We start from the raw sequence: 17,359 nt of genomic DNA on the forward strand, positions 1-17,359 counted from the left end.
TTAAACCGTTAACAACAAAATCACAACTGAACAGATGCTGGGTACAACTCAGCATTCTGCATTTCTACAAGGGCAAAAATCCAAGATACTAGCATAAAAAGGCAAGAGAAAGTTATAAAGGAGAGATTGTTTAAGATGTAATAGATAACGATTTTCCCACTGCTCTGTCAAGTTCCTGTGCAGTACACAACATTCAAAATTAACTAATTCCCATCCTATCCACAAACATAACACCTAAAGAAGTCCCTCTTACTGGAGCCTGATTTCCTGCCTTCAGGGAGCCCCTTTAAGCTCCCAAATAGCAACTAGTGACCTCCTGAGGAAGTCAGCAAACCCTATATAACCTATAGCACCATCAGGCTCAGGATGTTAGCCTAGGTCTGTAATGGCGCTCATTCGGTGCACCTCAACTTCCTCTTGCAACGCTGATATGATTCACCCAGGCAAAGCTGGGTTATTCTACCGACAATGAAGTCCCATCCCTCACAGAACTTGTACCTTTGCTGAGGGGTCCTTGACAGCAACAATCTGCACTGAAGTCATTATGAAAAAAAACACCATTTTAAACAGCCTTCTCCTTACAAAGCATTCCATCTTTTAACTTTTGCCAATGTTTGCACTCCTGACCTCGCCACCTCCTGCTCCAGCTCAGCCAACACAATACTTGCATCCTCCTCACTGCAGGATCTGGCAGAATAAAAAGCAGGGGGCAGATGTGTTACTCCAGCACAACCAGGCTGACAGTATTCTGATACCAGCCACCGAATATACACAGATGTGCGTACATGTCCAGGAACAACTGCAGAAAGAGGCAAACTTTTGGTTATGACAATAAAATATGTGTTAAGCCCTCTTCTCATCGTTAACACTAGGAAGGACACAGGACAATGGAGCAAGTGTGGGGCTAAGAGCAAGACACTTATTTTGTCTCCTTCCATCTCTAATACCCTGATGATGAGTAAGACAATCTGAGACTGCAAAGAATCTACTCTTCTCTGACAAAGCTCGTTTTGTCTGAGGCACTGTTAGGCAGCAAGTCATTCGCTCCTTGCCAAAAAGAAAGAAATATCCAAAAAAGACAAGCTAGCACATTTTCTCAAAAGTTAAAGTCAGCAACGTTGGCAATGATCCTGCCAGGAACTGGACACAGAACCAGATGTCTGTGCTCACAAATTGAAGTCAGACAGGCAATTTTTTGCATGCTCCCTCCCTGGCAAGATCAGGGCATCCATCTTGGGTTTAGATCAGCTCCAAAATATGTTACCTGTGAGCACTGAACGTATAGTTTCTAACCCCAGATCAACCAAAGATCACCACCTAGGTACCACCTCTTCTACTACAGTATCTCATTTACATATCAAGTAATGATATTTATTCGCCTGGTTTGTAGGAACATTGAATAAACTACAGAAAAAGAACTAACGGGTACCAGGCAACTGATACTAATGAGATGAGGGGGCAGTTTTTAGGGATAACATTCTGTGATCTTGGGAAGAAGCTCTGTCTCTATGTCAATCTCAGTGTATAGGATGCAGCTAAAGCAGAGCTTCCCATCTCTCCTTTTGTCTTGCTTGCCTATTTACATAGCACATACTAGGCAAGGCCATGCATCAGCTCTGCTGTCTAGCAAAATAAGGCATCCCTGCACACAAAAACACTTCAGGCAGTACTACAGTTTAATAAATCACTTTGATTATGCAAAGTATTACACGCTACAAAGCACTTATTACTGATTTATTCAGTCCAGATATTCATGAGCTTTGTATGTCTTTTGATGCTAACAACAGAATACCTTTCTTCCTTAACTACGGGGAATTTACCCATTCATTTCACAAGCAACTTTTAGTGGTACTAACTATCAAGTGTCACAGCCAGTGCATCTTTGCTACAGCTACTGAAGAGAAGAATACACCAGGTTCTGATTTACTGGGCACAAAGAGAAAGGACGCAATGATTGAAAAATATCATGTGGTAACAAAGCAAAAAGAATGTAACCTGGAGTTTCTACTCACCTTTTGATCAAAACTTTCAGGTGTTAAGTAGAAGTTGTGAAGCGGAACAAAATAGTCTTCAAGGAGACCCATGAGCAAAACCAAGTAAACACCATCTGCAAACTAAACGGAAATATCAATGACATTCCTAGGTGAAAGTATCTGTTTCAAATAAGCATTCATAAACAAGCAGAACAAAGAATGTTTGGTCCAAATTACATACTTTGATTTCTACCACTGCTGTTTGCTAGCACAGAAGTGTTAAGATGGTTCAGGAGTCACAGACTGCTCATTTCAGGCATAGCAAGGAATTGACACCAAGTGTAAGAAGCATTTAGGGCTTTGTTTCATCTACTCCCCGGATTCACCTATATCCTTGCAATCGCCAGTGCAGCTGAGCAAGCTAAATCAGTTTTTTCTTAAGAGCCTGTTGATATAGCTGCTTTCTTGTTGGTTCTCTAAAGAAAAGAAAAAAACCACAGGATACAAGGCTTTCTCCTTGCATCTGGTAGCATTATTTCCCCTACTCTCATTTCCTGAGCAAAACAAGGAAGCCCACCAGCTATTGCAATAGCATTAACCTGTACAAGATCATGTGCCAACAGCTATTTAAATTACTTACATACAGTAAATAGCTCTAAGCAGAAGAAATTAAAAGCAATTCACCTGGGAGTTATCCACAGTTTGTACTCCTTAGCTGTGCAGAGTATTTGGTCTGAATATGCAAGGACTGAAAACAAGATCTCCAGCCAGTTACCTATTTAATAGGCTACTGAATACTTTGGGGTGAGGTTAGAATACGTATGTCTGTTCTTGCTTTTCCTCATGTTCATTTTATTTGCTTGAGGAATCTTGCTAACTTCACTACAGTATTTAAGAAAGCTTTTTCAATTTAAAAAAAAAACCCAAACACAACAGAAACTTCCTGGGAAACATGTTTGCACATTATATACTCCCAGTCCTGCTACTGCAGCACCTGGTTATTTCAACCACAATCCCTCTTAAGTCATGTGTGTTGGACATTCAAATCTCTGTCCTTAATCAGAACTTGAAATTAAGTCTCCCCTGTCATAAGGTAGGAAGTTTAACTTCACAAAAGAATTTTTTTCCCAAGTCAAAATAGATTGTTTACAGTTGCAGTAAATACAAAATAATATACTAAATACTTTCAGCAATACTATTCAGCATTCTCACCAGATAGCACAACTACTTACTGGCTACGGGGGGTAATGTTATGTATTTCTAACAGACTTCTCACTTGTGATCCTGATACAGCATATGTGACATCCTCCAACCTTTTCAAAAATAAATTGTTGGGTACTTCCCAAGGCACTAAGCAACAATTTCTTGTGACAGATCAGATCCAGTCACCCATTTATTTCAGCAAAGCTATAAAATAGCGGTGAATGACTGGTATTAAACTAAGCCAGGTTCAAACCAATTACCCATACTCCTGGTATAAATCTCTAGATGCCATACTTATTTTTTTGCCAGGACAGTAAGACAACCATCTCTCCACAGGTTCAGTGAACTCTGGAAAGAATATCTGCTTCTGCTTAACCAAGTCCATGCCTGAAAATTGCTTAATTTTATCTGTAAAGCGAGAACTACCCCACTGACATTGAAATTCACACTTACTTAAGGTTTCCAAGCATATTCGGTATCCAGTTCTGCGCTAAAGACAGAGAACTCCTCAGAGCAGACGGTGCTGGTTGACAGTCACCTCTGCTAGCTTTAAACAAACTAACCTGGATACCACTGGCAGTCAAGCCACTGCCATACAGGAGCTCCAAATCGTTAATTCACACTGCTGAGACGCAAGCACAGTGCATGTGCTCACAAGATAGCAAGGTAAAGAGGAGGATATGAAGGCCTTGGCTGCAACAGCACAATTGTTTCCAGTCCCACTTTGATATGATCAAAGGTGGCACTGCTATCTCCATGACGAACTGCAGTCCACACTCCTCCTGAGAGCCCCAGGCAGACAGCTATTAAGAGCTTATATCAGTTCATCATGAACTCTTACAGCTAGCAAAGGCACAACCCACCATCCACCCATAACTATAGTGACTGCTTTGCAGCACTCCACCTTGATCTGAGAGACAAGCTGCCCTGAAATCCAGGCATATTCTACAGTCATTAATATGACCCTATTAAATATCCAAGAATTTCACCTTGTAATACAAATCAACAGCAATATGAAGTACATGTAAACATGAGTAAAGGAAGCATGCATCACTGAATGTCATTGCTGCTTAAAAGACAGAGCCCTGATCCCATAAGTTAACATGCCCAAAGATAAACAGTTCCATAACAAGGTTTTATGGAGCAAGGGTCTAGATTTGCAATTTACACAGATTACATACAAAAAGACAAAGTCTCCTACCTGGGTTTCTAACTCCGTTACTTCCAAATTCAGTTTATTCAAGTGTTTGTTCACAAACGTGATCAGAGACTATAAAAGAAAACACCAGAACCAGTGATGTTAGACACTACATGTTGGTGCCCACTACAGTTAGTGTTGGGGTTAACATAATCTTTTAAGACTTTTTTTAAGCTTAATAAATACGCATGTGTGCTATTTGCTTTTGCATGAATAAGTACATAAAACTGAAAACAATCCAGTCGTAGTCACTTTTTTGCACCATACGCCAGAAGTCACCAGATGGTGCTATTACATACAGCTTCCTAGTTACTTTTCCTAGCACATAAAGCATACTTCAATGTCGTGGGAAAAAGCTGTGATGACATTGGTTCTTTTGTAGGCTCTTTATGAAGATGAAGCAAGCAGTAGGTGCATTTACTGTCCACACTAATCTCATCAGGTTCTTGGAGAAGATCCACTGCCTGGCAGCAAGGCATCATCAGCACTGAGCTAAGATTCTCAAGACAAGATGCCAACAGTATGCCGTTCTGCACACACCTCTGTTCCTGGAGTCATGTGTGCAGATCAATGAGCAAATTACAGTCAGGATGTAATCTAAGTCTGGCACTTCTGTTGCCACAGGAAGCAGACATGCAAGATCCTGCTACTATGAGCCAGATATGTGCTAATGCATTGAAGGACAGAGATCTGCCAGCTTGCTTACAAGACTTCCAAAAGGGACACAGAGTTGGGTGTTAACACTTTTATTGCATGGATAGAGTTAACTTAATTTTCCATCAACTTTAAAAACACTCTTCTAGAAGATGTTTCAGACTGGAAAGATAAAAATCTTCCAGAGACTTCAAAGCATTATTTTAAATGCATACATCCTCTGTTTCATATGAAGCAGGGGGACAAATTACAACACTGACCTTCGCATACTACTGTTCTAATAAATAGCTTAACAGCCATGTTGGAACTAGCTGATGGAACAACATGGAGTCTCTTCCTTATATGTTCTCTAAAACTAACAAGTGGTGGCAGAGATCAACAGCTACTTTACCACTCCGGTCTGCCTAGTGCAAAGAGCCATGTCAAGAGCATGCCTGGATAAGTGTGCTTTGCAATGATGCTCAGCCTTGGAGGAGAGACCGGAGGACCACATGAATTAGTGTTAAGTAAAAGAGCCTTGGGACAAAAGCAACTCTTCTGTAAAAGCTTTATATTTAGCAATCTTATTTACAGGTGAATCACATTTCAGGGTACTGTGGAAAATATCTTCCAGTGGAGGGAGATCATCTTTAGTCCAAGAATGAGCTGAAAACCAAACAGTGAGTGCTTCTTGGGGAGACTGAGGCTGCAGACACAGGCATGACTGGCTGCTGTTGAGCCTATCGAAGGGGTCATCACGGCCAGCTGCTCATTCGCCTACAGCCCAGGCCCTCCTTGCTGGAGGACAGCACCTGGGATATAAAAGCATGTACAGCTGCCCAGTCAGAATGATCGGTACCACTGCAAACATTTTGTAGAGTAGCTTTTCCAAACCTGCATCATTTTGGTTGAATCTAGCAGTGCTACCTAGAAAAGCCTTGGCCAATAAACCAGAGTAATGGCACAAGTCTGACCAAAACCAATGAATCCAGGTATTACCTGGCTTTGAAACAGTCATCTCTGGGGGATGAACACCCTTTTCACTATTTCAGAATCCTCTTCTGCTATTTTCCAGATCTTTCTGGATATCTTTCTGGATAAGCATAAGAAAAAAGCAATGTAGAAAATAAAACTTGAATTTTATTTTTTTTATTTTTTACCTTTTTGACTACGCTGAGTTTGTCTGGTGCATGATCAAAAAGTGTGTCAAAGGCATCACGCTCTGGTTTCAGGGGAAAAAAAAAAATAAAAAAAAATCAATACCTCTCCAAGAGCCAATTATGGGAAGCATGTTATGTGTCCCAAGCTTAAAGTTCTTTCTCAGAAAGCCATGTAACAGAGACTCAAGCTAAAAGTTACCAGCCTATTTTGGTGTTTAGCTAAATGCCAGAATGAACTTCTCTGGGAATTTTAGATGTAACTGAAAATAATCATATCATTCACTGATTTCCCTTTTCTGCCATTCATAACTGGTACACAAGATATGTAGGTGGAAGAAAAATTAAAATGAAACATTGATTTTGACTATGCTCCAACCCTAACTTAAATAATGAGCCACTGAAACATCACCTGGTTTTGGTGCACTACAGCTACAGTTATAGCTGTGGTTGCATCCAGTGCACAGCGTCAAAATCAGATATTCATTTGGTTAATTTAAAATTACTGGTAGTACACCTGGCTTCAGTAAAGCTTAAAACTGAATACGAGTGAAATATGATTCAGGAGTGTATGAGGAGCAAAGCTTACATACAGTATGTTGAATCATGTTTAAACCTTCAAAGCATTGTATAAGCATAGCTAATCCAATCTAAAATCTACTAAATTGACTATATTAGTGCAACATTTCACATTGTGGCAGCTTTGGGCTGACTGAAATTTTCCAAACACTGAGTTTTTTGGATGACAACTGTCATCATCAGGTCAAACACGAATAAATTAGAAATCTAACCAATTGCAGTTACATTAAAAAAAAAAACAAACAAACCAAACAACATAAAAAATTACAGAAAAGTATGCAGGTTTTAAACTGTTAAAATTTTCAACATAGTTTTTAACAGTTTTTCCAAGTTCAAATTCTTTTTATTTACAGAACACATGTTAATAGTTTTCTATTGTTAAATAAACAAACATATTTATTATCCAAACACCTTTGGTATTTGAAGATATGCTATTTAGCCCCTATAACTCCCTGACATTACTTATTTTCTGAGTACCTTATTAATTATTAATGTAGATACTCTGCAAGAGCAGAAATGCTCGTGCTCACATAGTACAACTGGGGAACAGAGAAACCAAATGATTTGTTCTTCATCACATAGTCCTTTACAGGAGCCCACATCTCTTCAGTGAGAAGTGGTGACTAAACGCCACTAACAAAACTACAGGCAAAAAGAGAAGTCTCTTGGCAGCAACACCAAACAAATCAGGTTTTGTTTAGAAGACCAGATCTACAGTTGGTAAGGTCTAAACTAAGATCTAGTGAACATGGCGGAGATAAGATACTTCACGCAAAGGAATTGGAGAGGGTTGACTGGTCGCTGAAAATGGACAGATAAACGGAGCTTTCTTAGACCTCGTACCATACACCTTTGCGTTAGTAACTTTCATGTACTCATTTATATATAAATTAAATGGTCACATTATGAAGAAGGTGTAACTCTTATTGCTGGGGGTTGCAAAGATTTCTACTTGAAAGCCACTAACAAGAGTACTAGGGAATATTGCCCTGTGCAGCATTTTTGCTATTCATTACTTACAAATGAAAACTAATCAACAGAGACCAGTCTGAAGAGCACAAGCAGCATACTGGACGATCTGGTTCTACCCATTATGCTCCACATCTGTGTGGACTAACAAAACCTGCCCCCACAATACATTCCAGCCCTGCGGAATTGCTCAAAACATTGTCTTGATCTGCTGAGGGAAAACAGACAAGATTTCTGTGCCTGACATAAATAAAAAATATTCAGAGTCAACTTTGTTACTTACCAAATCTTCCCATCATCATCCTGCAAGTCAAAGCATTCAAAAATACTGGGTTAGTTCATGAATAATGGGCCTTTTCCCGCAAGATGCTGAGGGCTAAGCACTCCTACCAAGTCAGGAGGCTGAGTATGTCACAGACCAGACCCAATGTGCTGCAGGAACGTCCCCAGCAGACCACCAGTGATGTCAGGGAGACACATTTGAAATGAATGGAAATGCGTAATTATGTTTTACACATAATTATGATTTCTTACACATAACTATTTTTATGATGAAGAGTGAATGAACAAATGTACTTCTGTGTACAGTTTCCACAAATATAGTCATCAGACACTACACCACACAGCTCAGAAGGAGCAAGGCTATCTCTCTCACTTTAATCTGTTTTCTCTGAAGAAAGAAAACATACATCATACTGGATATTATGTAAATAAAATGGCCACATATGTATTATACACACAGCCAGTGACATCACCAGACATATGTAGATGTTTATCAGCTGAGAATCAGGCCCTGATTTGCACAGAGGACTTTGAAAGTATTCAATGAATGCTGAATTCTGCTGATCGTTGCCTTTTCTGTAGCTATACTTATATCTGGGTATGTAACACATTAAACAGTAAACCTCTTAATATTGTATAATATTAAATAACTTAATAAGATACATGTATAAACACACACACAAATCTGTAAACATCTTTCTTGCTAAAAAATGTCTAAACCCCACTCTGCAGATTACATCTTACAAACCACATCTGAAGGAGAGGACAAGCTAACTGCATTGTTCAAGAGCATAGGATTGAGAGGAAGAATTTAGACCCACAAACCTGAGGCAGAGCTCTGATCCTACAAAAAACACTATGAGATCTTTAGTGTCTACATAGAGATGTTATGATCTCACTTTTGAGTGTTTCCATCTGAAAGATCTTCCCGACTGAGCTAGCCACATGGTACTTCATTTATCTTCAAAGTCATGGAAAGCTGAGCCAACTCTACAGGGAGCCAATACACTGATAAACTGAAGGAGGGCTCATGTAAGCCCCTCTCAGAAGAGTTGCCTTAAGGCCACGCAAAGGAAAATCTCAGCTTTTATTTGCAGCCAAAGTGCATGTCTAGCCTTCTCCTTACAAAAAGGACTGTAAAAACATAAAGCAAAGTAATCCATTGCAAAAACTGGAGAGCAAAGAGGCTTATTTATTATTTTTGCTGAGCTCTAGTTCTGAGGTACTATTGAAAACAGAGATCATCTCTCCTTACAGTTTTAACAAGGTATTGCTTCAATTTTGAGAGGTATTTCAAAGAATTGCCTTTTGTCAAACTAATTCTTCCCCAAAATATCTACATTGGCCCTTCACTTGAGAGAGGCAACAGCACTGGGCAGAAATTATTTATATATGGCCACCTCCAGAAGGCAAGGGAAAAAAAAAAAAGGTCCACAAGGGTCACTTTCAATGAGCTATTCAGTTATAAGCTTCTGTAACACAAGAATGTCAAAAAGACACTTTTCTCCTTTGTAACGTATTTCCAGAGATCAAGTTATTTCTATATAGTTAAAAAAGCACCACATTAAGGGATTTTGTCAATTTAGCAGGAGTCAGGGGGAAGATGAAGTCTCTCTTTCATCTTTGTAAATGGTCTCACATCACGCACCACAGACACACTCTGAAGCTAAAGTGTTTTGTGCTTACTCTGTCGTAGTCGTCAGCTCCTCTGTAACGTGAGTGGTCTGAAGGAGGCCTTCACGTTTCTGGAAATGAAGATGGAGTTAGAAACTGAGATGGCATTTGTAAAGGAGAAGCTCATTAGAGGCTCTGCAGCATTCAGCATCTTTCAGAATCCCAGAGGAGAAAACTGAATAAAGCCTGCTCACTAAGTTTTGTAGAGGTAGAGGTGAAACAGCTGACACAGGTGGGCTCACTCCCAGACAGTGGCATTTATCAGGCTGTCAGCCAAATGGATGTTTGGGAAATCTATATACAGATATATTTGCAGCCAACAAACTTGCTCACAATTCTCCTCATGAGACCAGAGTAAACATCGTGCCTGGAACACAAATTAGAGAGAGTTTGTCAGCCCCATCTCAAATTCCCCGAGGACACTCCTTCATGTCACGGTGTCAACCAGCAATTTGACACAATTGGCAGCCTGGCTCTCTGGAGAGGTCTGGGGCTGAAATAACACGGACGGCTGCCTCCAGGCCAGGGCTCCGGTGTGCCAGCAAAGCTCTCCAGGCATGAGGGCAGCTCTCCTAGAGCAAGCATGTTACTGAGGTCACAAGCCACGTGCCTGTCAGGAACACATACACCAAGGAAATACAGGAAGCATAAAAAGCCCAACTAGTGATTCCACAATGAATAGTATTTCCTTCTTACCAAGTTTTCTCTCCTCAGGATAATTTTCTGCATGAATAAGGAGTTTGCTACCCAGCAGAGAGTTAGCATGCAGTGAGACTCAGTTTCAAAACAGCTTTGTAACCGCTTTCTTAGCTCTGTTAAGACACAGCCCCCTGACACAAGCGGGGTCAAATGCTTCTGAGCCTCTCCAGAGTTTTGGAGACATGGCACATGCCTCTCGAAGGCTGGAAGTACTTTTACCTGAGTCAGAAAACTTTAACATCTACATAGGTCCCTTCCAAAACTATGGGATATAGCCTTATGCTTGAATGGAGGAATATCTTTCCTCCCCTCTCTATACTTAAAAAGCTGACACACAGAGCTCAAATCTCAGCAGCTATCTAGGAATCCGGCCAGGACAACTACTGGCAAGGTTAAAGCAGCTGCTAGCTCAGGTAAGCAGGGAAACTAAACCCCCAAGCACAAGCTCCGTACACATATGCCATTTCAACCATTTTGACCAGCTGAACCTCAAACAAGAACTTATTAGGGAGAACATCTTTGAAGAGAAACACATCCCTCCTCAGAAGCAATCTAAGAAATAAAAATTGAAATCTAAAAACCAGTAAGAAGAACTCCTGCCCTTCTACTCCCTACTCAACGAAGGAAGGTAGAGTTGCTTTCTCAAGTCACCACCCAAGGAGCCTGGCTGAAAGCATGGTGGGAGCCATGGTCTCCCCTTGCTGTTCTGTTACCACTCTGTGTCTGAGCTGGGCCCTGAGCTGGATGCTGCCAGCTGGCCATGCCTGCACAGCCCCTCAATTTCCCTATCCTGCATCCATCTCATCCAGCTCCCCCAAGGGAACCATGGGAACGGTGCCAGAAGGGTTGATGAAACAAGCCAGGATGACAGCATGGATGGAAAAATGAGGAAGCATCTGACAGGGCAGTATTTTCTTGCATACAAAACAATGTTGTCTTTATTCCATCTCATCACGTCTCTGCTTTATTAACACAAGTTTCTGGACATTCCAGGCTCCACGTACCCCAGGGGGAAGATGCTGTAAACTGTGAACAAAAACTCAGTAAGTGGTGACTAGTGAATAATGCCTCCAGATGCCTGACAAGAAAGAGGAGTGGATGCCAACACTGACTCCCCAATAGCTGGAAATGGCAGCATTTCTGCATAGCCCCCTCTGAGGTAGCTGAGCATGCTGCTCAAACAGCAAGCCTAGGTCCCTTGGCCTTGCAATCCAAAAATCAAATGTCATTCTTTGATAAAACTGTGATTCCTTGCACCACTGTCACCAGACACATTTATTCTTCATCCTGCCTTGCCTCTGACCTTTCAGTCTCCAACTCAGACTAAAAGGGAATTACTGTAAAAATACCTCAGATCTCCCAGCAGCGCAAAGGTGGGACATGCTGCGATTTTAAATACGATGATGAGGAAAGCTAAGTGCAAAAGACACCAATTCCTGAGCCTTGTAAAAATAACCAACATAGTGACCCTTAAGAACAATTTTTACACTTATTTCTGAGAACATTTTTGTTTTGCTGAATTAGGGTATTTCTTCATCATGCAAGTTTATATTTCGAATATCAGGCAGTAGAGTCAGCTGGAAGAAAAATCTCAGGATTTTCAATTCTCAGTGGAAGCATGCACTGAAACCACAAGGTTTCTCTCCTCCCTGCCCTCACTGAGGAGGGCTGGAACGACAGGCACATGCTGAGTGACACCAGTATTAAAACATGTATCATCTTAGACTTTTAACTCAGCACTTGGAGTAGCTATCAACAGGATCTTAACTAGAAGACCCACCTAAACCCATGCTCTGCTAGGATGCTTCATGTAGAACTTGGATATGTATTGCCATGGTTACAAAATTTTCTATTTCACACAAAAACCACCAAGAAAACCAATTCTGGAGGCTGATTTCAAAAAGGTTTGAAAGTAACTCGGTTTCAGGAATTTGGCTCTTCAGAGGGGCTACCTCATGGTGTCCATTATAAAATAATATAAACAAAAGTGGTTTTCGGCTGGGTTAGTCTCATAGTTGTTCTAGGGTAATATTGACAGGCAGACAGGTAAAGGTTCTTCCTGCCAAGGAAGGTAAAGCAGAAAGTCCCTTCCAAAATGCGCGTGGGTTTCTAAACTAACTATACGGTGCAGGATCAAAAAAGGATAGTGTATTATTTGACAGATACAGATCCAGCTACAGATCTTTCTCGGACTCTAAATTAACTATTTTTAATTTAAAAAACTACAGCAACTCAGGAAAGTCTCAGCCTGTCACCTCAAGATGCTAAAGGAAGGGAAGAATTTAAAGGAAAGGCAGAATCACCACCAGTCTGTGGAGATCTGGATAAATACTTTCCATGTAGTACAGTGCTGTCATACCACCTGATTTTATGGAGCAGGACGCTAAAAATTAGCAAAGAAAAAGCCCACAACACTTACACAAGCTAATAAGGTATTCCGCATTGCTCTGGAATGGGCTATGGAAATGCACACAACTTGGCTAAGTAGTGACTTACCAAACCAGCGTGACTCTCTTATTTTCAAAGTGTAAGCTCAGCCCTTCTGGGCAAGACGCACCTCATGTATCTGCACAGCGTAAGAACAGCTCAACAAAGTTGATAACGATAATCCTAAGTGCAAAAGTCATCCACGAAAGTGAGACTTAACTAGTTTTGAAAATTTCAGTGTGGGTGTGTTCTTGCACAATATTCCCACAACATCTTGCAAGGTTTTCTTGCTGCAGGGTCAATTCTGCAAAGCTTACAAAGGTCACTTAAACTGTTGATTAATCCCCTTAAATGCATATTCAAGCAAGAAGAGGCATTTAAACTAAAACCTTTCAGAGCAGACATCTTGTATCAACTGTGATCTAGTTTGACAGAACCCTAATCATTATTTGGACCTGTAATAAGAGATCATTTAACAATAAACTGATAATTATAATAATAATCTTTTTAATAATAGTTTTCTTACTCGGATTAGGAACAATATTAACCTCATTACCACTCTTCCGTTCGTCATTAGTATAACAAAGGCTAAATAAAATCCATTTAAAAAGAGATCTGTGTTGCTGAACCAGCATGTATTTTTAGACTAGATTATGGATGCTGAACTACAAAAATTCAAATTAGCAAACTATAAGGCAAAACTCATTGCTCCAGAAGAAACATGCTTCAGCTTACACTATGCCTTGCTTCCCATTTAATTAAACAAAACAGGGGAGTTGCAAGCTTTTCCTAGCAGAAGGATAGCGGGGCTGAAACAAGCCTCCTCTTGCATGGGGCCGGCTGAGGTAGGCTCACAGCCAGCAGTTGCCTTAACCGTCTCCAGGACTCCAGGCTCTAGGTCCAAGAGCAAGAGCTTACAGCCTCTGAAGCTTAAATTAACTCTCATTGTACCATTGCTCTGACACCTTAAGGCACTCCCTCGGGGACACAGGAGTTGCCCTTTCTTTCTTTCCTTCCCTAGTTTCTGTCAGCCTTTATCTCATCCTGTCTTCACCTCAGCCTTGTCTAGTCTCAAGATGCAGGGACTCTGGTGAACCAAATCCCCTCTGTAGGTGTCTTCTCTACATCCCTCCAACAGGAAAAGTTGTGAAAACACCTTCCCCACAGCCTTCCGTCTGCTACAGCGGTGGAGGGTCCTGAAGCTTCAACTCAGGACAAGGAAAGGGCTTTCCCTCTTCACCTAAGGTTTTTTTCTGACTCCTCAGTTACAGAAGCCACTTCACTGTACCGGGCAGAAGAAGATTTCTAGCACCAGTGTATCAGAGGACTGTTGACCACCTTATATTTTACATTTTCCCCCTTACCTTTCCAAGACAATCCAAAGAAATTTAAAAACAAATTAGTCTCCTATTTATGTTCACGTGACTTTATGCCTAACTTACCATTCTTAAAATGGAAGAACTACAGCAGCCTGAAAGAAGTTCAAAATCGCCTCTTAAAGATAATACATACATTTATTGTGAGCCAGTGAGTATCCATCAATTACTCATTTACATCACATCCTGTACCTTCAGAGCATTCAGGCAGGCAGCCTGGAAAATGCCATTATTTAAATGTAAAGGAAAATGAGGGTTGCCTAATCAACCACTGTGCAATCACATCCTGCAAGGGGATCCACATTTGCAAAACAGAGTCCGAGATCACTTTATCTTCTTTATTCTTGAAAGGAAACCTACTACAGCCTGACAGCTCTAACAGTAAATGGCACGTACAGAAAGCACTTCCACAGCCTGCTGCCAGCAGCTGAGTCTGCATTGCAACAAGAGTGTTGAGCACCACAGCAACAGTCACGGCATGATCAGAGTAGCCAGCTGGAACAGTTCTGCCTGGTGTTTCAACAGCTGTTTAGAAAAGCTGGGTTCGCATGCTACAGACTGTACTGCCATGGGAGCTTCAGCTGGGATAGAAGGCGAGATAAAAAGCAAGAGTACATATGCTCCAAAAGTAGAGTTTTTGTAGAGTGAAAGGAAATGGTCAACAGCAATCAGAGAAAGGAATAACTACAGCAATATCTAGAGCAGGAGGGAAGAAGTCAAGGTTCCTCAGGTCAGACCTCTTCTCCATATCTAAGGAAAGCTAACAAAAACAAAAGGCTGTGAAAGAAATGATGAAAAAGTCCTTTAGCATGCCAAGGAAAACAACATGCCTGAGTCTGAATAATAAGTCATTGGGGAAAAACTTCGTCAGTAACAGGCTTCCCAGACTAGGGAGATTCTACAAGCTGAAACTCCTTTCTGTGCTGTTTGTGTTTCAATGGCCCCTTTACAAAAAATGCGTTGCAAAAACCATTTACTAAAGTGCCAGAAGTTACAGACACAACTCTCTCTTCCATAAAACCCCGTCACACATGCTTAGCTTGATATTGCAGCAGCAAATGGTGGTCCCAAACATATTAAAGCTACGATGTTCCTGGGATCACATTTAAGTACACCAAAAATGCATTCCCAGGACTGGGACTCACTAAACAGCTAGGACAAGAATTTTCTAAATGACAAGAGACTGAAAGGCAATGGATAGGAGCAGTCCAATAGTACAAAATGAGAGTGATAAATAATGATTGTTCTGATCAAATTTTCTTAGGAGTTCATACTCACCCGTACAACCACCACTTGTACAGACACATGTTCAGGCAGTCGAATGGGAGCCCGGAAGTGCATTGCCAAAGCTACCAGAAGGTGAAGAATGGAAATCAGATTCTTGCCATGGATTGCTGCAGGGAACAAGCAAAAGGCAGCAAATAAGAGAATACTGAGGCCTTATTCTAAACAAACAGCTCTGGGAAAAAGGCAGGTAAAAGGCAGTGAAAAATGCCTCTGGTGAACAGAGTCTTCTTTCTTTTTTCCCCTCTACCCTCTTTTTCCTAAATTAACACAGCCTACAATATACTTTCACAGATAGCAAAGCCTACATCCAACCTTCCCTTCAAGTTACACCTCTAACTTAGGAGTCCAGACTCTTCAGCTCCCTTCCTAAGTTAATGAAGAAAAACAGGTGGACGCAACTCCTTGCCTTCCACTGTGCTGTAGAATACTGGACAATTCTGCTTTTAGCAGACTTTCAAAGTGTTAACGCATGTTTTCCTGGTTGTAAGAGGTGAACCCCACCCACTACCTAGGTGAAGAGGCTTCTCAAATTCCATTCTCACTTTTAGATCATAACAGGTCACACTTGAACAGAGGGCACTTTCTGCTTAGCCTGTCAGAAGCTGCATCCTTAAGCAGGATGCAGGATCCTTTGGTTCTCACTGTGGTGGCCTGAAGGATTAGACCACCCTCTAGTACTTGAATGACTAACAGACTTCTCATATCTGCAGGAATTCAAATTCAGGAAGCAAATAAAAAACTTTCCAATGAAACCGTATGCTTAAAGGAACAAAGTACTTCAATTATCCCATAGCCATGTACATTTGTCCATAAACAAAGATCACAGAAGAAGGTACCAGTTACAATCCATACATGGATGTAGTAACCCCCTATGCAAATAAACAGGTAATTTTTAAAAACACTGCATCACAGAGAATATGATCGAACTGTCAATTATCATGCCCTCCTTGCCTGTGAAGCTGAGAGAGAAAGCATAACAGAGCCCTTACAGTCAATGTTCCACTTGATTGTCCAGCCATGGGGTCTGAGTAAATCATGGACAGCTTCCAGGACTGTCTGCAGCTTTTGTTTCTGACCAATTTCAGATTGTGTCACTTCTGCCACGTTCAGTTTACGGTCAGCCAATTTTTCTGTATTTGAAAAAAAGAACAACAAAAAGAACAGGCAAAATTAGATTAAACAAAGGCCAAGATGGAAAAAATTAGCACAAAGCACGGGGCAGAGCCAGAAATTTTTCAACAGAATTATTTTCCTTTCATCAAAGTGTGTCAATTTCAATAAAACCTGTGATAGAAAACTGGTAAGGTCTGGCAAAACATGCTAATCAACCAGGTTTTAAAAATATGTAACAACTTTCAGATAGGCATCAAGTTAGTAACAATATTTATTGTGCCTCCTATTTTTTTTTCCGCCACTGCTGAAAAGCATTTTGCATAACACAGCCTTCACTACACAAGGAATCTGCAAAGGTTTAAGGGACTTTTCTAATAACAAGTTGATTTAGGGCAAAAGCTGGGAAATACCGTGTGGACATTTACTTCAGCTTGATAAGCTTTATTTCAGGTTAACTGAAGGTATGAATTTAAGCTAAAGCAAATTTTGCCTCCTCAAACCATCAAAAGTCAGAGACTCATATGACCCACAGATTTGTACCGGCTTAGTAGAACGGGTTTAAAGAAAGAAGTAAGTTGATACAATCTTGTCATGTTGTTACAGCATTGTCACGTCATGGTTGATTACTTCCAAAAAGGAACTAATGCAGGAAATTTTGTAAAATGCCATTACCAAAATTTGAACTCTGTTTCTGTAATATAATTACTTGTTGCCAGAGTCACAGATAAGTCATTCTTCTCATCCTCTGCATTGTGGTCCTTCCCAAAGACACAGGAGCTGACTTCCCAT

At 40.7% G+C, this 17,359-nt stretch overlaps 1 protein-coding gene across 2 annotated transcripts in view; it reads right to left on the reverse strand.

The window, feature by feature from the left end:
• PARVB (parvin, beta) overlaps window positions 1–17,359 on the reverse strand; it is a 40,532-nt gene that overhangs the window by 6,147 nt on the left and 17,026 nt on the right. The window contains exons 5-11 of one of the 2 annotated variants that reach the window (XM_009704942.1): window positions 16,447–16,587; window positions 15,449–15,564; window positions 9,681–9,739; window positions 7,996–8,015; window positions 6,168–6,229; window positions 4,378–4,446; window positions 2,013–2,114 (exon numbers count right to left, since the gene is read on the reverse strand). In XM_009704942.1, the coding sequence (XP_009703244.1) occupies window positions 2,013–2,114; window positions 4,378–4,446; window positions 6,168–6,229; window positions 7,996–8,015; window positions 9,681–9,739; window positions 15,449–15,564; window positions 16,447–16,587 (569 nt within the window). The remainder of the gene's footprint in view (window positions 1–2,012; window positions 2,115–4,377; window positions 4,447–6,167; window positions 6,230–7,995; window positions 8,016–9,680; window positions 9,740–15,448; window positions 15,565–16,446; window positions 16,588–17,359) is intronic. The other variant, XM_009704950.1, reaches the window with a different exon arrangement.

Source organism: Cariama cristata, unplaced genomic scaffold (assembly GCF_000690535.1).
Source record: "Cariama cristata isolate BGI_N322 unplaced genomic scaffold, ASM69053v1 scaffold3670, whole genome shotgun sequence".
Taxonomy (NCBI): domain Eukaryota; kingdom Metazoa; phylum Chordata; class Aves; order Cariamiformes; family Cariamidae; genus Cariama; species Cariama cristata.